This window comes from Miniopterus natalensis, chromosome 1, assembly GCF_054644295.1.
Source record: "Miniopterus natalensis isolate mMinNat1 chromosome 1, mMinNat1.hap1, whole genome shotgun sequence".
Lineage (NCBI taxonomy): Eukaryota > Metazoa > Chordata > Mammalia > Chiroptera > Miniopteridae > Miniopterus > Miniopterus natalensis.
In genome coordinates, this window is record NC_142081.1 from 32,052,758 (window position 1) to 32,078,956 (window position 26,199).

The following is a 26,199-nucleotide window of genomic DNA, read 5'->3' on the forward strand; positions in this document are numbered from 1 at the left end:
GGAGCAAGAGGCAGAGGTTGGCAGGAGCAAGGTTTCGGCAATGCTTGAATAACTCTGCTTGACCTAGCTCCTGGCTTCGTATCTATTCTTGTCCTGGCTTATTCCACCAATTTCTCCTCTGTTATGTGGCTTGGAGCCCTTTACTTTCTATAATTTCTCTCCTCCCACTGCCTAGTAAATTCATCATTGTGACCAGGCTCAGTTTTACTGTTGCTTTTCTCTGCAAAGCCTTCCCAGACCACCTTTGCCTTCGGACTTGGGCTTTGTATCACTGTCTCATGGCATGCCAAAGCTTCATATAAAAGTACACAATGGAATACTAAAATAGAAATCTCCATAATCTTCAAATAACTTGATTTTAATAGATAGCACCTTCCATTTTAGATATTAAAGTGTCTTTATACTTTTACTTTTTTAGTCACATGCAAGACCTATCTATCCAAAGTTTAGCTACTCAAAATATGCCCAATATTTGAACTTAATACCTAATCAATATTCATTTACTTTCATAAGCCTTTCTAGCCCCCAAATAAAAGGATTTTAACAGTATCATTGAATATATAATTTTGCTCTCTATAACAAGGTCCCAATACTTCATTACCAGATTTATATATCAATTAGAAGGGACAACATTCAGGCTGATAACTAGTTATCTCAGCTTTACTGATTTGCTACTCAAGGAAATCATTAAAATATCTAATGTATGAATCTAAGGTTGCCTCCTAGTTCCAAATGGATTCAAATGACACACTTTTTTCAATTTTATAATTAAGTATTAGAGAAATTTTATTGTGAAAACTGAAGAATATATTGAATATGCTTTGTTTTGTGAAGTCTGATTTTCCAACTGTAAGTTACTGGCACTTAGGTAAACAACAATCACTTGAATGAAAACTAAATATGTAAAGCCTATGTTTAAAACATGGCCTTTATTAATACTGCCCACTGAGCTTCATTTTTATTTTACATTGAAATACTTCTGCTTTGCAAAGAAAAGACAGAGAAGTGCATTTTACAAGAGTACTTTTTTGTTTTTAATTCTCTGGGAAAATGGAAGGAATCTGAATCACAAGTTCACAATGTGGTAAAATGAAATTAAGAAACAATGATTTTAGTAATGCTATGCCATCACTAGTGTTTGGCTCTGACTCTGTTCTTGTAAATCAGATCCTGATATACAGTCTAGAGCATCTAGGTTATTACTCTACAGCATATTAAACACAGAAGAGGAGGTTTAAAAAAAAAACCCTTTCAATGTACAAACATGAATTTAAAAACCAATTTTAAAAAATCACTTTTTTACATAATGTATATGGCAAAACTGCTTTAAATACATGATTTTGGAAGTTATTTACAAAATGTATCAGTCTGTGGAACAATTCACAGACATAGCATACATAATTGCTTGGCTGTTGCATCTCAACTTTGGGAGATATAATTCATTCGGCAGTATAGCAAACATAAAAACTGTGACAAAGTATCTTAAGGGCAACCAAAAACTTGATCCTCAAAAAGGTGTAAATACTGGGACTGCCAAAGTGTCTAGAGGAGGGCGTACTTTAATGATCCAGATGCCCGTGTATAGTTCATACTGGTGGAAGGACTGAGACAGACTCCCTTCAACGCAGGCAGGACTGTTGGGTGCAACCTCCTGTAAAAGGGACAGCTGAGAGCTATTGTCATCCAAAGAGTGAATTAACCTAGAATTTTCTTTTTTTCAATTTTATTAATATTTTAAAAAATACATAAAAATACAACATCCAATGTCTGAATAAATATATTTAACAAGTTGCAAGATAATACCTTATTTTACACAAAATTTTCAGCTTTAGAAATCTTGTTAAATAACTTCATTGTTGTTATATATTTCATTTTTGTCTTTTTGTAACAAAATAAAAACTCTGAAATTACATAGAAAAAAGACAAAATATTTTTGTCAAGGGATAAGATAGTCCACTGAAAACTTATTCACAATTCCACTGTAAACATTAATAAACATTAAAATATTTGCATAATTGTGTGCTCAAAAATACTATAAAAAGTGGAAGACTTATTACAACTGTAGTTTTCAGTTAACTACACTTCCTTTCACAATTTATTTTGTCCCATTTACACCTTTAAACCTGGGCACACTGCTGAACATATACTTTGGCAGTTCTAAATAGCAAGTGCTTCCACAAAAATAAAAAACAAAAACAACGACAACAATAAAAAAACAAAAACACACAACATAAACCCCCTAACTCACCAAGTGTTCAATACATCTTAGTGAAAGTGCAGCAGTAACTATTCAGCTGGATAATGTTTTGATGTTTATCATGTGCACTTGCCTGTCTATGATTTAACACCTGAAAGCTTTATTATACAAATTCATATTTGCTAAGTGCCCTTTTTCTATCTTTGCAAAAAAAATGAAAAAAAAATTGAGGAAAAATTATGACAAATATGTCAGGCTGCCTAACTTTCAGTTATTAATCAGCTTATTTTTTGCAACAGAAAAAAGAAAAGAAGGGAAGAAATATAATCCAGCCTGGAAGAGTTGACCGGATATACTTAGCAATGTCAAACCAGTTGAGTGCTTTCTGTGGTTGTATTTCACGGTTTGGGGATTTATGTCCATGGCAGCAAACTGCTGGGAAGGCAGAGAAAATGAGTATCACCTGCATTCTACAGCAAGTACATTTTGTGGGGGAGATGATGACGAGGGACTCATTCCAGTGTCTGACGAAGCAGATGACATGGAGGCTCCTGCATGAGACACTGTGAAATCAAAACAACTACATTAGACTTGAAAACTATCATACAAAAGATACCCAGCCACTGACCGTTTAGAAATTCTTAAAGATTATTCACTTCAGTTATAAGCCTTCTTAACTGCTGCATGTAGGAATAACAAATTGTCAGCAAAAAAATTTTTTTGGCTCAAATTAGTGGAATCAGTCTCTGGTCAATAAAATAACTCAGTTCAAAAAAACTCACCATGAAATTTAAAGACCAAAGAGATATAAACTCTCTCTCTTTTTAAGCCTAAGACTCCCAGGCCCTCATTTTATTTATTGATTTTCAGAGATTTGTTCCACTTATTTATGCATTCCTTGGTTGATTCCTGTATGTGCCCTGACCCGAGATCAAACCTGCAACCTTGGTGTATTGGGATGACACTCTAACCAACTGAGCTACCCAGCCAGGGCCTGAGACATAAACTCTTAAACCCCTATTTGAAAGAACCCTGGAAGCAATTCATTTTGCTCCAAATCTGAAACACGATCAACCAGAGATAAATTCTCACTATATCAGATTCGTGTTTTATCTCTGGGTTACAGTACCTAAGAGAATTCACTTATCTCAGAGAATTTCCTGTAACCAGCTAACCACTGGCCTCTTTTTTTTTTTTTAATAATATATTTTTAAAAATTTTTTTAAATTGATTTCAGAGAGGGAAGGCAGAGAGAAACATCAATGATGAGAGCCATTGATTGGCTGCCTCCTGCACGCCCCCTACTGGGGATCGAGCCCGAAACCCCAGCACGTGCCCTGCTGGGGCTGGAACTGAACTGCGGCCTCCTGGCTCGTAGGGCCACACTTACTTCTTACCTTCTTTCTTTCCTTCTTAACCCTCATCCAAGGATATGTCTTCCATTGTTTTTCAGAGAGTTTGGAAGGGAGAGAGAGACACATCGACTGGCGGGCACCCCCCCCCCCCCCCTCCAACTGGGGCCGGGGAAGGAGCCTGCAACCAAGGTCCGTGCCTTTGACTGGAATTGAACCCAGGACGCTTCAGTCCGCAGGCCGACGCTCTATCCACTAAGCCAAGCTGGCCAGGGCTGTCTTCTCTTTCTTTGCAAAGCTAACCTGCTCCCTGCTTATCTTTACCCAACTGTTCCTATTTTCTTTGAAGTGTCATTTTTTTGTTTAAGTCTGTCTCCCTCGGCGAGTGCGGACTACCAATATGACATTAACTCATCGCTGCAGATTCTAACATGCATGACAGAAGTCTCACTTTAGGAACTCATTTCACACCGCAAAAGAACTACGAGAACCAAAAAGGGAAGGCAGCTAACAGAGCCTCCTAGCTGTCTGAAACTTCTAGCACCGTTAGGAAACTCAAAGCAGTTGATTCTCTGAAGGAGTTTCAATTTGTTAATTTGCTGCCTTCTTTTTGTTGTGTTTATAAGTTTTGTAGAGACATCTTGCTGTTTACACTATTTAAAGTAAAGGACAAACGGCAATCATATCCCTTTCCATTTGCTCCACCAAAGGGATTAAAAACCGTTGGACGGGGAGTAGAGGGATTCAGGACCACATGCGACACAGGCTGCAGTGTCAGTAATTCATCCTCTCTCTCTGCCATGGGGGACAACTTCTCTCAGTATGGGCGAGCCTGTCATTTTTTAAAGAAACAGCCTCCCTGGAGCCCTCCTGCCTGTCCCATCCCATGGCTGCTATGTAATGGGCACCCTAGCGCTTCCCTCGCATGGAGCCCGCAACCCGGGCCTGCGCCCTGACCGGGAGTCAAACCAGCGATCTCCTGATCCGAGGGTCGGCGCTCGCCTGCTGAGGCACGCCGCCGGGCTTTCTCGCCATTCTTTAGAGATCACAGGGAGCCCTTTCAATCGTCTATCTCATACACTTCAGTTCTGGAAATTTTTCTTATAATACTGTTTTGATGATACTTCCTCCTATGTTTATTCAGTACCTTTTCTAGAAATCCTGTGATTCAGAAGCTGACTCTCCTGGCCAGATGCTATACTTCTAATTCTTCTCTCCTATTGTCTTTTTGACCTACTGGGACTTTTTTAGCTTTGCTGTCTAACCCTTCTATTACATTTTTAAAAATTCCTATCATATTTTTAATTTTAACATGTCTGTCTTGTTCTCTGAATTTTATTAATATATTCTTGTTTCAAGACTGTAGATCTTTCCTGTATCTCTAGATACTATTTATAGTTTGGTGTCTACATGGTACACACAGTCTGCTTTTCTCCAAGTTCCTTATTATTCTCGTTTTCTACTTTGGTTTCTGTCTTTACGTATGTAGAGGCTTTCTTGTCTGGTACTGTGGCTCCCACATTTAGAGAGGGACGTTAAAAAGCTAACAGGAAGCTGTGCATGAGTACGCAGGGCTTTTCAGTGGTGGGCCCTGCACATGCAACAATCGGCAAGGATCTTGCCTTTTGGTTCAGGAACCTCCAAATGTTGGTATCTATGTTAGACCATTTCTCTTGGGTTGTCCAGTTTCTCCAGAGGGACCCTTCTATTTTCTCCCAGGAGTTAGTATAAGCTTGGTTTACTGCTTCCAGGGATAAGCTATTCAGCTGGAAAAAGGACAGGAGTCTCAACCATTCAGTTCTGCGAACTTTTACTCACGATAATTATTTTTGGTTTAGCACTTAACCCTCACCTTCACCTATGGCTGGTGTCCCTGGGTATATGAGCCTATTGAGCCCTTTCACTCACTCAAGTAAGTTAACTTCCTATTTTCTGACACCATGTGGAAAAAGGTAGTTTGCTGAACAAGGTGGGACAGAAGGATCCAATTTCTCCTTCCATTGTCTATCAATTCCCATTTTTCAGCCTTACCACATATCCCTGCCATCAGAGCTTTTCTGGGGTGATGTGGTATGAAATAGCTTGCTTCCTGTCCCACTGCAAGAATAAACAAGCTTAGGTTGTAGCATTCCCTTATCTGCTAAGACAGTTACAGTTTATCTGCTCCTCAGCTTCCAAAAGACAGGCTGTTGACATTTCTTACCTGTCACAGTCTGCTGTCCCATTCTCTAGTTCCTTGTCCTTAAGGCTGTGGGACTTTTGATTTTCTTTACTATTATTTTAGTGGGGATTGAGGACAGAGTAGATATGAACGTGTCAATATTTAACTAGAAGTTAATCCTACTTTTTTTTTTAATCCTTACCTGAGGATTATGTTTATTGATTTTAGAGAGAGAGAGGAAGGGGGGAGAGAGAGACAAAGAAACAATGACTGGTTGCCTCCCGTATGCACCCCAACCAGGGATCAAACTTGCAACCTAGGTATGTTCCCTGACTGGGAATCAAACTGCAACGTTTTTGGTGTGCAGAAGGATGCTCTGAGCCACCCAGCTGGGAAAACCCTACACATTTTAAAGGTTTAGGTCAAATTCTACTCTCTCTCCATGACTACTCCAAAGTAATCACTCCTCCTACCAACTCCTATACTTGTTAATATCACTCTTGGCGCCCTCATCACACACTGTCCAACTAGATATGAGAACCTTTGAGATCAAAATCTGGGTCTCATTCATCTCCATACTCCCAGCACCTAGAAGTGGTCCTAGCACATGGTTCATGTCCATTAATGTTGCTCCCCTGAACTATCTTATACAGTAGTCGCTTAGGAAATGACCTAAGATCCCGACAAAATAATCTTGAGGATAAGCCATATGCCTATTATAGTGAACCTCATAATAACAAATATAGTGCCTATTAACAGGCAGCCAGTAAATGTTGAGCAGAATGAATTCAGAGCGAGTTAGCTCTTGAGAACCCACCACATTTAGTAAAAATCTCACATTTTGTAAAATAGTTCATAGTCTCTTTCAAGAGTCTCACTCTGATTAATGCAGTTGACACACTTCAACAATAGCAAAGAAGAAAATACCAAGAATCTAAAAACAACAATTAATAAATGTTTACTATATTCAAGGAGAGACAAACCAAAATATTCTAAGATGACAAGATATATATCTGAAAATAGAGGAAAGAAAAATTAAATCAAATTACCTTCTCTGTCTTTCTTTTTTAATCTTTTTCTCTTCCTGTCAATGGTCGCAACTTCAGACTTCAAAGACATGTAATACTTTCTGATTTCCTTTAGTTTTTCTTGAAGAAAAGATATTCTCTCTGTACTGTTCATATTATCTAATTCATCTAAAAGGGGGGAAAAAAGTTAATTAGGATTTCAAAATAATTCTTTCAGAAAAATATGGCAGCTCTATCAGAAGTCCAACTCATAAATCATCAAGAGCTTTAATTTATTAAAACCTACCATATTAAGCTAATAAGTCTCTATAAACATGGAAGATATTAAATTCAGGAATATGATTTCTTTATATATCCCAGTATTTCTGTACTAAACATTACTTGACGTATTATTTAAATGATCAGAAAAAATGTAAGAAAACATCAACACACAGCAACTCTGATCTACAATTGTAGTTATTTATCCAAATAGTTTTTTTTTTATATTGATGGCTTTCTCATTTATTAGTTATTTCCAACTGTCAATATTAGAAAGGGTGTTTCAGTTTCGATTTATGTAAATCATATGTCTTATTTCCTAACTGGAGATTTTCCTCCAGTGAAGATTTATCAAGTTAGTATAATGAAAAGACATGGATTTCTATTTAAGATAAGTGATGACTATTGATAAGACAGTATTTGGAAACCTAAATAAATGAATTTGCTAATTGTTACTCCTCATTTTGACATTTTAAGGTATATACCACTTTACAATATACATTCAAGTTTTCTATAAGCTTCTTACTGAGTTGAAAGCTCCACTTGTATGTCCTAGGGGATGAATTTGGATGCTTTTCTCTGTGTTTCTCTTTTTCTCCATCTTTGATGTGAGGGGATATTCTTGCAGGAGATCGTGCAAGCTTCTGTGGCTTGGGTACACTAAGATGCTTCATGGGGGTGCATTTACTTGAATTGTCTACGACAGGAAGATCTTCACTGTCACTGCTTTGTCCTATAATAAGAAAAAACTGACTCAGATTATAACTTATAAAAATCTCAAATATCAATATGCAACAGAACCAGCAATTGCACTTTTTGGTATCCTACAGAAACAAGTGCATAATGCTCAAAGTTTTTTAACAGGAAAAAAACACCAAAGAACATCTAAATGCCCACCAATAGGGAAACAGTTAAAAATGATATACTACTGAATACTTTGCTAAAGTTGTTAAAAAGAATGAACTACAGGTCATAAGAACAAAAACAGGAAAATAGCCTATACTGTTAAATAAAAAAGCAAAGTTGTAATATATGTAGTATTGCCCCATTTATGTTTAAAACAAAACATACAAGCTACTCCAAAGAGGACCAACCGAAACTACATATATGAAAAAGCACAGAAAAAGATCTTGATGTACAGTCTTTAACATATGTATAATAGAACATGCGCAGATACTTGTTTGCAACTCTACATCCCTCCTAACCAAACTTGTACTTAGAGATGCTTTTGGTTTTCAGTTAGTAACAAATTAGAATTCGCTCTCGATTTTATGTTTCTCAAGCTCTATACCCTACTTCCACCCTACTCTCTCAAAAGCAAATCTTGCTTTCTACTGAAAAGGCAAAAGTTGAGGGTTACACACAATTTCCTAGTCCCTCTTCTATCTGTAACTTACTGCTCCTTTGTTGGCCTCAAAAAGGAACTGTTTCTGGGCAAACTAATCTTTTCAGCTATACTCTTAAAACCATCTATTTCCAGCTTCTCTGAAATTCTTAATGTCAATTAACCAGCTTCTTTTATCTTCAACTTCTTTTCTCAGAGTCTACCAACATGCTTAGATGTTTTCTATCCTTAGAGAGAGGGAGAAAGAGGAAAACCTTCCCCTTTAGCTGGCACCTCTTTCCTTCTCTTTAGGGTCCAATTTCTTCAAAGAAATTCTTTGTTATCCTGATTTCCACACCTTCTGATCACATCACTGTGCTATTTTCAGGGTCCAAAACACTCAATGGCTATATATCGTGACCCCATTGAATACCCTATAACACATGAGACTCCTTTCTTATTGAAACCCCCAATGCTTGCTCACTTTCACTGAGCTCCCATCAGCGTCTACGGGAGTCTTCCTGGCCATCCCACATAAAAGGTACCCCACACAATTCTACCTTTGGTTCTTTTCTTCTCTTTTCTCAATTACATTTACAGCCAATATCATTTGTGTTAGTTTCAGGTGCACCGCATGACAATCAGTCAGTCATGTGCATTACTCAGTGCCCCCTGATATTTCCAGTACCCACCCGGCACCACACACAGTTGCTGCGGTATTACTGACTCGATCTCCGATGCTGTACATCACTTCTCTTCATTCTCTCCCACAGTGAGCTCAGTGTCTTGTACTCCTGTAACAACTGTCTTCTACAGACTTTCTTCTAAGCTCCAGGCCCCACTTTCCCTAATATTGGGGACCTCTAACTCAATCCCTAAATTACTCTTCCAAAACCCTGCTGCTATTCCTGTGTTCCATGTCAGTTAACAAATTCCTCTTAATTAATAATAGAACTGAGTCCTAGTAATTTTATTTCCCAAATCTGCTTCATTCATTCCTTCTTTCACTGCCTTAAACCAAAGATTTGTTCCAAGAAGTAAAACTGATCCATCTTTTTCTTCCATCCTTTTTAACCTTTTTAGCTCTTTATTTTGAGACAATCTTCAAACTTATAAAAAGGTTATAAGGACAGTTGCCAAGAAATGTTTTTCTGACTCATCTGAAGGTAAGTTGCCCTACCATCCATACTTGAGTACTTCAGTACTTACTTCTTATAAACAAGAACATTCTTCTGTGTTAGTTATCTACAAATTAGCCCAAATCTTAGTTTAAATCTACAAATGCTTAATATCTCACACACTGTCTGAGGGTCGGATTCTGGGAGCAGTTCTGCTGCATGGTCTGTCTGGCTCAGGAGATCCTGTGAGTTTGCAGTCAAGCTTTTAGTTGAAGCTGTGGTCTCTGAAGACTTGACTGGAGCCTGAGGAAATGCTTCCAAGGTGACTCACGGGGGTGTGGTCAGGGGGCCTCGGTGTCTAGCTTGCTGTTGGCAGGATATGCTCAGTTCCTCACAACCTGGGCCTCTTCTTAGGCTGCTTGAGTGTCCTCAGGGCATGACAGCTAACTTCTCCCAGAGCAACTAATCCAAGGGAGAGCAAGGAGGAATCTGCAGCGCCTTTTATGACTTAGTCTTCGAAGTTGAATTCTATCACTTCCAATTTGTTAGAAGACAGTCCCTAAGTTTGGCCACACTCAGGGGAGAGAATTAGGCTTTGTCTCTTGCAGGGAAGAGTATCAACATATTTGTGGACATGTTTTGAAAACCACCACACTCCTACAGAACCATAATATAACCATCAAAATCAGGAAATTAACACAAATACATTACTATTGTCTAATCCTCAGATCCTATCCAAGTTTCTCTACTTGACCCGATCATGTCCTTTTACAGCAACAGGGTCCCAGTGAGAATCACATACTACACTTAGCTGTCACATCTCCTAAGTCTCCTTCAATCTGCAACAGTTCTTCTTTCTTTGATTTTCATAACCTTGACAATTTTTTAAAAAATTTCAGGCCATTTATAGAATATCCTTCAGTTTGAATTTGTTGATGGTTTCTCAAGATTACATTCACGTTATGAATCTTTGAGAGGAAATCACAGATATGCTACTATGTTCTTCTTGGTGCACTGCGCCAGGTGGGTACATGATTTCAATTGTCCCATTATTGGTGGTGCTCACTTTGATCATCTGACTAAGGTTGTGTCTGCCAGTCTTATCCACTGTAAAGTTACTCATTTTCCCTTGGTAATTCCTGCTACCTTTCTAGTCTCATCTCCCATCACTTTTTCTCTATACTCTAGTCTTGTATTGTCCAGCCACATAATGGCTACTAAGAACCTGAAATGCCTTTATCTTCTATAAATTGTATGTTCTTTCTTTGGCACATGTAGCTACTATAACCTAGAATTTCCCTTTCAGACTTGTATGAAGGCAGGTTTGGAAGGTAAAATTTTAATTTGTCAAAATCCACCATGTTTGCTCGGCCGGTGTGGCTTGGTGGTTGGGCGTCAACCTATGAACCTGGAGATCATGGTTCGATTCCCAGGCACATGCCTGGGTTTCGGCCTCGATCCCCAGTAGGGAGTGTGTAGGAGGCAGCCCATCAATGACTCTCTCATCATTGATGTTTCTCTCTCTCTCTCCCCTCCTCCTCTCTCTGCAATCAATAAAAACATATTCTTTAAAAAAAAGAACCCACCATCTTTATTTGTACTATATTCTATGACTTAACTTTATTCCTTATTATACAGAAGTTTGTTTTTCATTATCTATTCATATTAATTTACTAATTTTCTTGTTTTTTAAATGAGAACTTTATTTCCCCATGTTTTAACATTACCATACCATTTAGAGATCAGCTTTTCTAGATTCAAGAAAAATATTCCATTTGGAAATACAAACTTAATTTGCTTGTACCACTACCGCAAATGTTGTTTTTCTTTTATTCAAGTTTCCCAAATACATTCCTCTAATATTAAACTGTATTAGATAAAAAATAGGCATAAAAAATAATCACAGCTATCCTAGCTCTAAGTAAAATTGACAAGCACCTGGGATTAAAAATTAATGGAAAGCTGTAGCCAGTTTTGTTCAGTGGTTAGAGCATCGGTCCGCAGACAGAAGGGTCCTGGGTTCGATTCTGGCCAAGGGCATGTACCTCACTAGGTTGCAGGCTTAATCCCCAGCCAGCGGTTTGGGGAGGGAGGGGTACGTGAGGCAACCAATGTGTCTCTCTCACATCGATGTTTCTCTCTCCCTTCCACTCTCTCTGAAAACCAATGGAAAAAATATCCTCAGGTGAGGATTAAAAAATAATATGAATTTTTAAAAAATTAATGGAAAATTTTCTATTTCAGAATACAATAAACCAAATTTATTTTTAAACTGACATAAATTACCAAGCCAACAACCTGCTGAAAATATTAACGCTGTACTAAAGCCAGCATTGAAAAGCACTAACCTGTTCCATTCTTTTCATTTTTGGCTACAGCACTTGTTCGCTTTGGGGTACGCTTTTGCTTTTTTGTCAGTAATCCACCATTTCCATCACTTGGCCTTTTCTGACCTGAAAAATGGGGAAAGAGAGATCTTGAAAAGTCAATAGCAATTATATTTATTCACCTGTCTACTCTATATGAATTTCTGTACATACATTTATAAAAAGGGCGGGGGGAAAGGGAATGGAGAGAGCAAGGAAGGGCAGAAAAAAGGAAACGGAGGGAGGGAGGAAGGAAGGAAAAGTACTTTACAGGTCAAGAGTTTCTAAAACTCTTAATTTACTATTTGGTTTTAATATAAAGGCAAGTTTTCTCCCTATAAAGTCCTTACCCTTGTCTCTGCTCTCTCTTTCTTGAACAATAATACCACAGGTACCAGGGGCAACGCTGGCTTCAAATCCATTTGCCGATTCCCTCTCACAGAGACCTTCTTGGGATTCTTCAGCAATACTGTCAACTTCAATGGTTATGTCACTCTCACTTTTTATACTTCGAGACTCATCCTGACTGAGAGCAAGTGGTGAAGCTACTGAAAAGTTATGCTGTACTACAGGAGGTAGGGCTGGTGGAAGAGAAACGAGAGAGTTAGACTCAGAGCTTTCCACTGCGACATCTTCAACACTGGTCTTGTCCTTTTCGTCCAGATCATCCAAATCGACTTCATGGCAAACCAAGGTTTCGGGCCCGATCAGAGGCATCGCATCGTCCTCCTCTTTCAGTGGAGCGCTCACAGCTTCTGCAGGCGGGCTATCCAGTTTCGCACTAGTCAAGTCCTGAATGCCCTGGTTCGACTCTGCTATTAATGACGGCATTCCTTCATTTTCTACTTCAAAGTGCTGTTCGAAGTTTAAATTTTTCATTCCCTCAGATGCAACACAATCACCGGTCCTTTCTTGAGATATGCTATTTGTCATTTCCATTCCATTCTCAATTCTCATTTTTTTCTCTGGTGACGATTGTCCCAGTATTTTCCTTTTCAACTTTTTTTCTTTTGCACATTGGTCAATTTCATCTTCAGTAGCAGAAGAAAAGTTTTTACTGTCTAGTGAAGGAAATTCTAGACTGTGAGCTTCTATCTGAGGTTCACTTCCTGCTTCATCTTGGCTAAATGATGAAATCTTTATAATTTCTAAAGAAAGATCTTTTGTCTTGCTTCGTCTTCCCTTTCCTTTAGGGGATTTTTCTGCCTCTTTCTTAACTTCTTCCACTTGTTCCACTTTATTTCCAAAAATTGGTACTATTTGTTCATTCTCCCCAACATCTAACTTCAGGGTCTCTAAAGGCTGCATTTGAGTCCTGTCGTTTTCCTTTAATACATGGGCAGCAATCTTTGGGTTTTCTTCATCTTGTTTATCATCATTTAAATTTTCATTTTTTTCTAGTTCTTCTTTAATATCAGGAGGAAGTTCTTCACTCATCAAATTCTTTTCTAAAAGGTCTTCTGTTTCACTATCAGATGAGCCAGAGTCTGCAAAAGGAAATATTGGAAAGGATTCTATCATAACTACCAATGCAACTTTGTAATAATTCTGCCAAAGACAAATAAAACTCTTAATCATGCACCTCTGAACACCTTTCTATAGAAATTTTTGATGTAAAATCAAACATACACTTGTACCAAATATGTGTGGGGAGGAGAATTTCAAGTTAAACTCCATGTGAAAATACGTTACATAGAAAACACTACTATTTTAATTCTGTAAAAGAGCTATTTTGCAATTTTCACTAGTATCATATTCAGGCTACAATACTCCTTAGAAAATTCAAAGGAGATATAAAATTATAAAGCAGTTTGGTCTGAGATCTAGTGGGTAGTGATTAATAAACGTGGTGGCCATTTTGTATCCATAGGAATCTGACATTCTAGTTAAAATAATTCTGGAAAGAAGCAGGTACACAAAATGAGTAATGTGAATTTCTCAAAACTTAAATATTCTTCCGATTAAGAGACAAATCATTCCCTTTAATTCAGATAATTTTAAATATAGAGTAAGGTTTTGAGACTGTATAGGAACTGTAAAATATAAAAGTTCTGCCCACACAGTGCTTATTTTCTAAAGAAGTTCAAAAAGGCAAACTTAAATGTATTTTGTAAATAAAAAGGTACATAGTTTTATTCTGTGATTTTACCACATACAGGATTTAGAATTCATTTGTTCTCATGTTAAAAAAGAACTTCTTTTATGTGTAGTTTAGCAAGACTACTATGTATAGTTTAGTAGGTTGTACACTGCACAAGGGCATGCTGTTTTCACTTTGTGGACATGTTGTATTTGTGTAATATGGCAGCCTTCCAGCAGATGGCAGTAAAGAGAAGGAAAAGGAAGCACTCCCGTTCCTAAACTGCACACAGGCATCCCACAGACTAAAGGCAAACCTGTAGGTTCTGAAGAGCTTTTTCCTTGAAAGGAGGAAAATTTTTATATATAAGGCAACTATTTAATGTTTCTTACATTACATGGAAAAACATTCAAAAGTAGAAAAGTGGGGGAAAAGGTAAAAGCAGAATCAAATATGTTCACCTATACTCATCATGAAACATGTCTGTACCATATTAGTTTGTGCTCTTTGAACAACAAGGTCTCGGCTTCACTGAAAGATCCTAGGAGAGAGCACTGAATTACAGGAGATACTGGTGCATGCTCTGAAGGACAGTGCAGCACACAGTAGGATGCATGGCTTGTCAACCTATCCTCTATTAAAATAGAGTATTTCTACAATATTGACAAGAAAAGGGATTCCTAAATTAAAGTAAAATATCACTAAGTTTTAAGTAATCATGGTATACTAAAATAAACATTTTCTTCAAATCAAAATTTAGTTTAAATTACATGAGATTAAAAACCTAGATGACTTTCTATGACTCTCACACAACTGACTTTTTTTATATTGTTTTTTTAAAAATCAGTGATCCTCAAAATTGAGCACCTTCCATTCCATTTGACAGAGGTGAGCTGTCTGCCATATTGTTGCGAGCACTTCTGGTACCTGATTTTCCTTCACCGTTTGGAGTCTTGGACAAACCATACGGCATGTTTGATGAAAGGGTAGATTTCAAAGGAGGTCGTCCCCGTTTTGATTTCTGTCTCTCCTCATCCCTCTTTTCATCTTTTTCACTGTCTTCTTTATTCTGGATAACAACAAAATGTATGAGAAGAGCCCATTCCTTAGGAAAAATGAACATTCTACTTCTCCAAGGAAAGCTGTAACTCAAAAAGTTTTAGTTATTTTATGTGTCCATCCCTAATCTGTGCTTATAGAAAAATTAAAAACAAATAGTTTTCTAACACATTTTATACTTATATAAATGTGATGGTCTACAGTATTATAGACCACTGAGATTATATCATGAAGGTGAGAGTCGGTGCATTAGAAAGCTATCAACTGCTCTGCACCCCACCCCTTGTTCCTTACTATTTATTCCCTGAGGAAAAGAAAGAGATCTACCATAAAACAGACAAAACATTAGGCGAATCTCTACAGCAAAGGTTGAAAATTGAGGGTGCGGATGAAGATACAGCTAGCCAGCAGGTATGTGTTTTAAAATTTAGTATTAGCTTCCAACATTTAAAAATCAGATTTCAGCCCTGGCCAGGTGGCTCAGTCAGCTGGAGCATTATCCTGTACACCAAAACGGCTGCGGGTTCAATCTCTAGTCCCGGCACGTCTGGGAGGCAACCAACCATTGTTTCTCTCTCTCATCAATGTTTTTCTCTCCTCCTTCCCCCCCACTCTAAAAAAAAAACAAAAACAAAAACAAAAATCATCCTTGGGTGAGGATTTAAAAAAAAAAAAATCAGATTTCATTTTTTAAAATACCCTGACTGGATCCCACTGCAGAGGGGTTAGTTCCACCCTCTCTAGATGAGGAACGTGTCCTTTAATCGGTCACTATCAGTCCTAATTTACCTTTTTTCTATATAGCCGCTTATAGGTGTTTGAGTTTAAAGCCTATGCCCTAGGAGTCACTGGTTTTCACCTTTCCTGAAATAATGTGTTAATGTGTTTACTTTTTTAGCTCTGAGTTATAAGAGAGAAAAATCACAATTACCTTAAAAGAATCAATGTAATTATTACAGTAAGGAAACAAGATTTATAAAACACAATATGAATAATTCCTGTACATATCATAAAGAATATGAATCTATGAACATACTTTAGTTTTTTTCTTCTGTTTTTTCTTTGGTCCACCTTTGTCCAAAGGCCAGATTATCCTGTCAGCCTTCACCCATTCATCATACCTTAAAATAAAAAATATATTAAAAAACTCACAATAATACCTTATTTGAAATGTATTCATCAAATAAAAACAACAGTGGGATAAACTAAATAGTTTGTTTCTACTGTTGGCAGAAATGTGAAGGGCACAGGGGCTGGTTTGCTGATAACATGGGCCAGCTACTGTACTAGGTGCTTTGTATACCTGCCACCAATAGGGCTACACAAGACAGCTAGGTAAGCAAACGCTAAATACATTCAAGACTGAACTGCTTTGTTTTCCACAACTCCCACAGATCTGAACTTAATGAAATAAAACTGATTCTGCACTGGAATTCATTTTATTGACCAAATAATTTAAAGTCAGGTAAATTCAAACTTGCAGTATGATCAATTCCAGATTTATGAAGTCCTCCTCAACTCTCTTTTCCTCACAGAACTCTCTCTAGCTTCTAGTACTTCTAATAAAATTTTATTTTGAACTATGTCACCTCCAAGACTGAATTTCTTTGAGATATTTAATTTCCTTTAAGTTTATTCTGTTTAGCTCAAGTTGAAAACTCATTTCTCCTGTACCTTTTCCAAAATATCGACATCACTTTTGAATTTCAATTTAGTCAGTCCAAGTTACTAATCGGGCAAATAAGAAATTAAACTTTCTAGAACTAAGTAACAGTTTTTTTTACATTACGTAAATATATAGGTATTTATAGATAGAGCTCTATCAAAAATCTAAAATCTGAACATTTGAGCAAAAAATTATAGGCAGTCCTTGCTTCAAACTGTATCATGTTAATGGAAACCATACTCTCAATTTTGTAACCCAGTGACCATGGAGCCATGCAAAGCAAGGACACGGTTCCAAAACCCACAAGTTTTGGTTGATATGGTACCATGATTACCTATATTATGTTTTGAAAACTATCTCCTGGATCAAACCAGTATCTTCATTTTACCAGGCTAAGAATCTATGCGTTCTGACCTTATTTAGAAGCATTCATTCCCTTGGCCCTTTACTGAGGGAAGGCCCTTGCTCTCATGCAACTCACAGTCTGGTGAGAAAGACAGACATACAGTAAAACCAAGTACAGTCTCGTAAACCAGGGCTAACACAGAAGGAGTAACTGCCCAATTCCAAAATTCCACAGGACACATCAGACGACCAGGAAGCACAGGCCTGATCTGGAATACAGCTTGTGCCGGTCACCGCGTTATGTCACAAGGGTACTTCCAGCATTAATACTGCCAACCAAGGGTGGTGCGAGGGTTTCTCTACTAAGACCAGGACTTCCCTCACAGTTTCAAGGGCCACCCTGTTTCAGAAATCCAACTAGATTCTCTAGGAACTACGATGGCTCTATGTCATTGAGCAGACCAGAACTGTACTAGCTTTTAGAAGTGCAGAGGGACAGGGAAAACCATGAACCTTGTGAGTAAGCAGGTAAGTGGATACTCAGGAACGTCACTGGCTAGGGAGAATGTGAGCATACAATAACAACTCTGAACTGAACAGAATCTGAGGAAAAAGAAGACTCTAACGTGTCCTAACTACAAAGATAGTGACTCAGAGTTCCTAAATGTGGCCCTTTCCCCCTAAACTCAACATGTGCATATAAAACAACAGTGAGATAGACAAGTTTGTTACTAATGTTGGCAGAAATTTGAAGGGCACAGGCTGGTTTGAGAGAGAAAAAAAATTTGAAGGTTTATATGCAATAAACTACTATCTTTAAAATCTTTTATATATGATAAATCCAAACTCTTTTAAAATGATATGAGATGAAAGAAACCTAACGCCCCCTCACTAAAAAAAACCCAAACAGTTAACATTTACTTGAGCACTTGCTAAGCGCCAGGCATTGTTCTAAGTATTTTGTATGTTAATACAGGTATTAGCACAATTTCTCACATCATCTCTACAAAGTAGGTACTTTATCTTCCCCATTCAGAGATGAAGAAATTGAGGTGTAACAGAGTACACTCTGGGTATGCAGGGAAACCTTGGCGTACCCTGGCTCCAAACAAATACAGGGCAAGCAGAGTATTAAGCACACAAGCCTTCCAAAGGAGAAAGGGAAAAGTGCTCCCTGATATTCAGTAACTAGTCTGGTACTATGGGGTTGGGCTTGATGTTGCTACAGAAGTGATCCGGCATCACAGCTAGATCATGCTGTTCTGTTGAACATGAACAATTTTACACAACATCAACATTCGACAAGTCTTGCAAAGTGATCGTGAGGAATCAAGAAAAAACAAGACCACTCCCTAATGGTGTGTAAACACAAAAAATAGAACATTGTCCAAGCTACAAAAAAGACCGAACATCCTTTTTCCCTGATGGCAGCTTCTTTACCAATTTACAGCGCTAACATTGGTCTAGTCTTCTCTCCTTATAGATAACATTTACTAAGATTATCAATCACAGAATTAACTGTACTTACTGACAGCATCCAATTGACAGCAAAGCTCCACTTCCTTGAACCCTCCCCCAAAATCACCCAATAGATGCTCAAATCAAAGTCCTTTCTAACATTCTTTTATAAATTAATCAATTGAGAATTATTACAATGCTTGATAAAGTTTTGACTTCTGATAAATGTAATAAGCAAGTAAACCCACGGGCACTGTTGGGAGCTGTGGGCCTGGCTCTCTGCCCACGTCCTACAGGGTTTCCTCACAGAATCCTGGGCTGTGGCTGTTCCCAAAGGTGGTGCCCTGGGCTTTCACCCATCCGTCTGACACCCTCTTACTGAGTCACCTCAAGCTCTCCGTGCTGTGCACCCTCCCTCACTGCAAGCGAGCAATAGATCCAGCTTGTCAAATTACAGGTATGATCTGGCGACATTTTGTCTGGAAGTACTGGCACCGAAACAGTGAGAATGCTGGAAGTCTTAGAAAATTAGGATACACGGTGTGCTGTTGTAAATACACACATAGCATTTCCTTTGGTTCTTCACAACATTAATTTGATCTTTTTGAAGCACTGAAAAGAAATTTCAATAGTAAGAAAATACATTTCTTGCTTACCTGACATTCCATCCATAGTAATGTACCAAATATAAAACTTCTCCGTCGTCAATTTCAGTGCTTTTAATACTGGCTTCATAGATCTTCTGCGTTTTCCCTCGGCCATATTTGACTTTCACTTTGGTTCCCGTTAGGCAGGGTTCCGTGTCTTCCTCATCTTCCTCCCCTTCAGAGTCGAATTTGCTTTCGGTCTCTTCCCTGCAGTAAGTTATAACATTGATAACTACTAACGACTCATGGAGACCAAACCACCGCACGCTACAGAGGTCCCACAGGAGGAGTGAAGCCTACGCATGACCTTACGGGGCTGCCGCGGAGCAGGAGAAGGAGGAGGAGAAGGAGGAGACGGAGAAGACCGGCTCGCCGCGCCCCGGAGCCCGTCGCTCGGACAGGCGCCCGGCGGCGGGGCCGAGCTCCCCGGGCCCCAAATCAATCACTTCTGTTAGAGCAACGGAAGAACGATATATGCCCTGAAAGCCTCTGGAACTCTTACTTCAGTGTCACCTTATATGTGAAAGTTATCTCAAAGTAGTAACTTCCTGCAACTAAATTCTTTTAAATCTACACCACCACTACTTTCTGCTCAATTTAGAATGGTTCTTCCCAAGACTGTTTGGTGGATAAAATAATGAACAAGAGCTATCTACCTTAGTAACCGTATCTTTTAAGCTAGTTTATATTTTAAAGGTTTCCCCACCCTAACAAGGAAACAATAGGTATTTGAATATCAGGTCACTTGTTGAAACTGGGATAGCACGAGGAAAATAAAGCTTTGTGTATCTTGTACTGATTTCTATTTGTTTTTACTCAACTCCCGTTAGTTTTTCTTTGTTTTGATAATAAGGTATAAAGGAGATTCACATTGGAAGGTCCAGTAATATTTTTAATATTTTTACAAAAGAACATCCTATGTTAATGCTGCAAAGATTCAGAAGAGATCTGCATCAAAGGCCAGTCTAGTGTCACGAGAGTATTAAATGCTTAAGAGGAGGCACTGTGCTCTATAATAAACATGGGGCATTATTTTGGGGACCACAAGGGGGCCGACATGAAAAAGCTTTGACGAACCATTTGCCTTGGGAATGTTTTTTTCTCCAAGGGACCTTCCAATTACAGCCTGATAGGGTCATTTCAAAACACTATGAAAGAAACTACTTCAAACAAGTTTCTGCAGATAAAAACATCTCCCATTTCCATGATTCCTTGCTATAGAATGAGAATACACACTGTGTTTGTCTACATATTCCATTTTTATTTAATAAAATGGAATAGTTCATATATGTCTGAAATTTTCTCTAAAATATTTGTTCCATTTATATATTATAAAGGTTTTTTAAAACCACATATTTTATGTATTATATGTTTTATGCATCATATATAATAATGTATTTTGATGCTTATTAACAAAACTTCAAACTATAATTAAGTCCCACTTTATAAGTGGTTCACCTTTGCTTAAATTTGTTGTCCAAGTATTTGAAATATCACTATACTCAACTCCAATTATTTCCTCCCACTTTTCCTAATCCTAATTATATTTAACTACAGAACTTTCTTTATTCGGTAATCTAATTCACATGTAATTGTGATAGCTTCCGTACTTATTTGTGATGAATAATAAAATTACCTCTCCATTCACCAGTCATTCCTATTTTTCTAAATATTTTGTCCATAGTCAACTTTCCGATGGATGTCAGCCACTAGCTGGATGCAGCAGGCCACTTTTCCCAAATTTTGCTCAACAACTCAAATTTCTAGAAAACTTAGCATCATATAATATAATAATTGAAAAATAACTATGGAGGCGAGCTTATATTACAAGTGTGTTATGCTGTTGTTGCTGAATTAAAATTCATTTTTTAGTAGTATATAAAAATTAGTAAATCTATTTGACAACACAGAAATGGCCAACTAAACACCGTCGGATATTACTTTGATCTAGCTGGACTGCCTAACTGGTTATTTTTAAGTCAATTCAGTCCATACATGTATATAATACATGGGGAAAAATACAGCTTTCACTCAACAGCAAACAGGATGGACATTAAAAAGCTGAAATTTATTGGTGTGATGTGGGGCAAGAATGTCCTTTCCAAACAAGAATCAGGGGTGCATGCCACTTAATCTAATACAATAACTTGAAAAAGAAAAATGTCTTAGATAAAGCTAACACACAGAAACATCTGCTAGTACTGTGCACCCATGTGTTTGTTAGCTTTCCCACATTGTACCTTTTTTAAAATGGAATTTTTGCTGTCGCTGTTTCCTCTTGTCCACTTCCTCCATTTTTCTCCAGCTCCCTTCCCTGCTGTCAACTGCAGGACCTTTCTTTTGACTGGGTGGCGCAGCCTTCTTTGAGGCCACTGTTTAGGGCACAAGTGCTATTAAAATGGTGCGACCAGTATATTCTCTCCAATTCCGAAAGGCGATACACATCATCTTCACAATGTGTTTCACCTTCATTAGACAAGAGGAATGGAAGTCCCAATAAGAAAACATTCCCTCAAACCTGAGTATCTAAGCAGGAACAGAGCACTGCCGTGCTCCCGACAGGTGCTTCTGGAGAACAAATGTAAGATAATGTACCTCTCGTGGCTTTTCTCTTCCTCTTCATCCGAGTCTTTGTCAGAGTCTTCCTGCTTTCTCAGTTTCTTCTCCTTTTGCTTTGGTGTATTTTTTCTCCCCAGTAGTAGCTCATTTTCTTTTTTCTCTGCAGTTTCATAGTCATCATCCACATCCTTATTTTCTGTATCATTATCTTTTAATTTGTCTTCTGTTTTCTCTTCTTCAATTTCCTTTTTAATAGAATTTGCATCTCGAGCAATTCTCCTTCGTCCCTAAGTAGAGGGAATAGACGCTTTACAACAGCTACCACTATTAGGGGGGAAGAGGTTGAACAACAGAAAAATGCGTCTTTTTCTTAAACCTTCACAGCAGTGACTAGTCGTCTGTGGCTTGAGACAGGACAGTGACAACTTAAGTCCTGTGTACTTTTTTCCCTTCCTCTTGAAAGTATAATAATACCACATGTAAGTTACTTAATTAAGTCCAGGTCTACTATGATCCTTGGCTACAGACTACTTAAAAATGAAAAATGTTCTTTGTTCACTACATTATTTATCTGATTTTTAGTATTTGACTACAATAAAAGTTTTAAAGGCAGTATCTAAATGTCAATGATACAAGTTGGTAATAATAGTAATAATAAATCAACCCCCTAAGTTATGAACTTTTAAAAAGCTCTGTGGTTTCTAATTCTACTTTTTTAAGATGAAATTTATATTATCGCTATATTTCTGTGTGACTACATTTTAAAAGGACTGAATTGCATCAATGACTGAAAAGTGAGCTGATCTCTTTGAATGAGTATCTGAGAGCTCACTGGGCCTGCAGTGTATTGTTCTGCCCCCAGCAGCTTTAACCCAGAGTCTTGTTGCATGCTCAACTGACCATGAAGCTGGTGAGCCATTTAAGTATTTCCTAAATTCTCCTTCAAGTCAACCTCTGCACATTGGCAGGATTCCCCTCTACTTGGAATACAGTGAGAATAAAAAAATGCCAACAATTTAGGGAGCACTAAAATACTTCACAATCAATATTTCAGTATAACAACTGTTCTTCCGAGTTCCTGACTATGTATTCTGTTAAACTTCAAAGGTAGACAAAGGAGAAATTTCTTTTTCTTATCACAAAGAACTAAAATGTATGTACCCTGAGAACAGGGACTTTGTCATGCTCACTTTTGTATCCTCAGATCTAGACAGTGACTGGCACATAGCAGGTGCCCTTTAAATATTTCTATGTATGAAGGAAAGCTTTTATCTATTAAAATTTAAGTCTGTATGCCTTTGTCCCAGAAATCCCATTTTTATAAATCTGTTCTCTATATTCAGCTATATTAGAAGAAAATTTTTACAAGTACATTCATTGCAGCACTTCTTATAATTGTAAGACATTGAAAAATCACGAGGAAGGTAAATTTATGGTACATCTATACAATGCAAGACTCATATAAGACAGTGCAGGTGTTTTACATAAGATGAGAAAGGTCTTTATGTAATGGCAAAACATACAATGGGGATATTATTCAGTCTTAAAAAGGAGAGATATTCTGATACAGACATGAATGAACCTTGAAGACATTATGCTAAGTGAAATAAGCCAGTCACAAACGGACAAAGACTGTTTAATTCCACTTATATGAGACACCTACAGTAGTCATATTCATAATGACATCAAGTAGAACAGTGGCTGCCAGAAGCCGGGGAGCAGAGGAATAGGGAGTTATTCTCTAATGGGTACAGTTTCAGTTTTGCAACACGAAAGAAGGTCTGGAAGTGTTGCACAACAATTTGAATGTAGTTAATGCCACTGAACTGTAAACTTAATATTGGTTATGACAAATTTTATGTTCTGTATATTTACAATTTTTAAAAATTACAAAAAGAAAAGAAACAAACCAATTTGGATGTTTCCTAAAATTCACTAGACAATTCCATTTACTAGATGACAGTCAGAATGGACAGTCTTAAAAATGGTTTCTGGTTAAATAAAAGGGAAGGTGACTTCAACCTCCTCTTTCACTAACTATGATTTCACTGAAGAAATAGATGTATTACAGTAATTGAACTTCTTTGCCAGTGTGATAAATTTTCTTTTTCCTAAAATTTAATAAATCCTATTATGTGGACATCATTCAACAATGATCAAAACAGTGGCTGACAATTCTTACGTAAGACTTACATAGTAACGGAGAGGAAGAGTAGAGTTAGAAGATAAAACCACTATGCACATGACTAGAAAACAAGACAAACATGAAAAACAGCCACAAGAGCTGTACAGTGTGCCACGCAGCACAGGAGTTAGAAAGAGGAGATTCATTCATGCAACAACTATTTAATAAGTCCTCACTATGTGCAGGCCCTATTCTAGATGTCTGGGAACTGTCAATAAACAGACTGGACACTAATTCCTGCCCTTGTGAAGTGTGACTCTAGTGCAGAGTGGGGTAAAAGAAACAATATATAATAAATAGAATGAGTAAATTAGAGATAAAAAGAGCAACGTTAAAGGGAATGTGCAGTGAATATTTCAGATTGACCCCAGGTAATAATGACTTGAACAAACAAAAACAGAAAACAAGAGGGGAATAATTTTGAAGGTAGAAAAAATAATATGGGATATCTTTGGAGTAAGGAAGCTAGACTAAACACTGGAAAATTAACTAGGTTTATTAAAGGATTTTTGTATGTATCTGAAAATGTCCATAATAAAAAATATTAAGTAATTCTTAAAATAAACACAGACAAAACTAGTTTAATTACTTACCCTTGGAGATTTTAATTCTATTTCTTCTCTTTCACTTTCACTGTTTGAGTCAATATTTTCCTCAGGTTCACTCTTTACTTCTACTAAAGGCATTTCTTGGTCTAGCTTTAGAGACTCTTCCATTGATTCTTCTAAGTCTTTTTTTTCCTCTTTTACTTTTGGTTCATGGTGGTGAATAGTTCTGAACTGAATATTTGCAGAACGGCAGTACTCCTCAAAACCATAGAGATACCTAAACAGACAATATTTCCTTTTAATAAATCTTAGTCTTTGCATTTAACTTGAATACTATGTTATTAAACACATTTTTAAAAAGCAAAATTCAAGCCCTTTTTCTTCTTTTTTTTAAATACCTGTTTCTTTGAACTGCATACAATAAATGTTAAGGCTAACTCAACAGCTTTCAATTTTTAAAAAGCTTAAATTTTTTTCTATCACAGGAGGAAATTATATTCATTGAATCTAGAGAAGTCTCTTTGTCCAAAGCTTAGTTTGATTTGAGCATTGTGATAGTCCAGGGATTTTCAACAAACAGAAACTACCTTCTACTCCCTAGATGTGAATTTATGAATTTCTTTGATAAGCTATGAAATAAATAAATCAGAAGTTCAAGCATTAGAAATCATTCAGGAGATTTTTCAACAAAGATGTTTTCATTTTTTCCAAAAATAATTTTAAATAAAAATCAGATATTGCTGCTCTGATTTCTCACTGATGGAGTTTCCTGTTTCTAAAGACCAGGCAGTTGAAATCCTCCTTCTTGGTAGGAGTATGCTTAATCAAAAGTTCAGGCGAGGCCAAGTTCAAGACTTTCTTTTTGTAAAGTACTTTTCCTCTTACTAAATTCTTGCTGTTTTTCTTCCTAAACCATCTTAGCTTGTGATAATTGAACATAGACATCATAGTTTTGATCTGCAGGCTGTTCACACACAAGACACAGCTCCATAACATGTACTGTCATTTCAGATGATAAACGCTGCCTGAATCCCAGATTTTGAAAGGAAATTAAGACAACATGAAAAATGGAGCACAACCAGCTTGGTGCACTGAAATAACTTTCAATCACAAGAATGTATTAGCCTAAACCTTTCCATACACTTTCTCCAACTTTAATGTTCTTTAATGTGCTCTTATTTGTTAACAAAATAAATGGAAAATATCCCTTGTAATTATGCATTCTTTGACAAATAAATTATACCACTTACTTTCTATAAGCAGTTTTTACATTGTAGGAAGCAGCTGAATTCAAAATAGGAATGCCAAGGTCCATATAAATTTGCTTCCATACAGCACCACTATCAATCTGGAAAATAAAGTTTTTATTTGTGAACATTTGCAAAGTGAAATAATCTTTACACCAATATTCTACATTCATTAAGAAAATGTGCTTAGTATCTAAAGTACATATAACAGTGAAACAACAGATGATTTAACTTTTTATCATTTTCTTACTTACATTGTCACATCCACCCTGATGATAAACCAGTCTAAAGAGTTTGAAGAGATTGAGATCTTTATAGCCCAAAACAGGTGGTTTGTTGATTGGAGTACCTATTTTTAATTATCAAAGGGCAGAAATAACATTTTTATTCAAATGGAAAAAATGAAGTTAAAATCTCTATATTCTTTATACCACATTGTGGTGGTCCTTAGATTTACTTCCACAAATAATAAAATCCCCTAACTACTACTGAATTGGGTAAAACTAAATTAAACCTTAGGACTACAAGGGGCAGCCAACAATGTTGTTGGTTCAAGAAACCTGGGCAAGAATACACACAATGGAAAGGGTACATTTTAGGC

The 26,199-nt window shown here is 37.2% G+C and overlaps 1 protein-coding gene across 3 annotated transcripts in view; it reads right to left on the reverse strand.

Annotated features, from left to right (window-relative positions):
- Positions 1–1,010: 1,010 nt before the first annotated feature.
- ARID4A (AT-rich interaction domain 4A) overlaps positions 1,011–26,199 on the reverse strand; it is a 54,837-nt gene continuing 29,648 nt past the window's right edge. For 2 of the 3 annotated variants that reach the window (XM_016198191.2, XM_087820199.1), the window contains 12 exons: positions 25,853–25,947; positions 25,602–25,699; positions 24,397–24,628; positions 21,655–21,905; positions 19,069–19,266; positions 15,980–16,064; positions 14,752–14,953; positions 12,155–13,291; positions 11,787–11,891; positions 7,523–7,729; positions 6,760–6,906; positions 1,011–2,760 (listed from right to left, as the gene is read on the reverse strand). In XM_016198191.2, coding sequence (XP_016053677.2) covers positions 2,657–2,760; positions 6,760–6,906; positions 7,523–7,729; positions 11,787–11,891; positions 12,155–13,291; positions 14,752–14,953; positions 15,980–16,064; positions 19,069–19,266; positions 21,655–21,905; positions 24,397–24,628; positions 25,602–25,699; positions 25,853–25,947 — 2,861 coding nt within the window. In that variant the 3' untranslated portion in view covers positions 1,011–2,656. The remainder of the gene's footprint in view (positions 2,761–6,759; positions 6,907–7,522; positions 7,730–11,786; positions 11,892–12,154; positions 13,292–14,751; positions 14,954–15,979; positions 16,065–19,068; positions 19,267–21,654; positions 21,906–24,396; positions 24,629–25,601; positions 25,700–25,852; positions 25,948–26,199) is intronic. The other variant, XM_016198193.2, reaches the window with a different exon arrangement.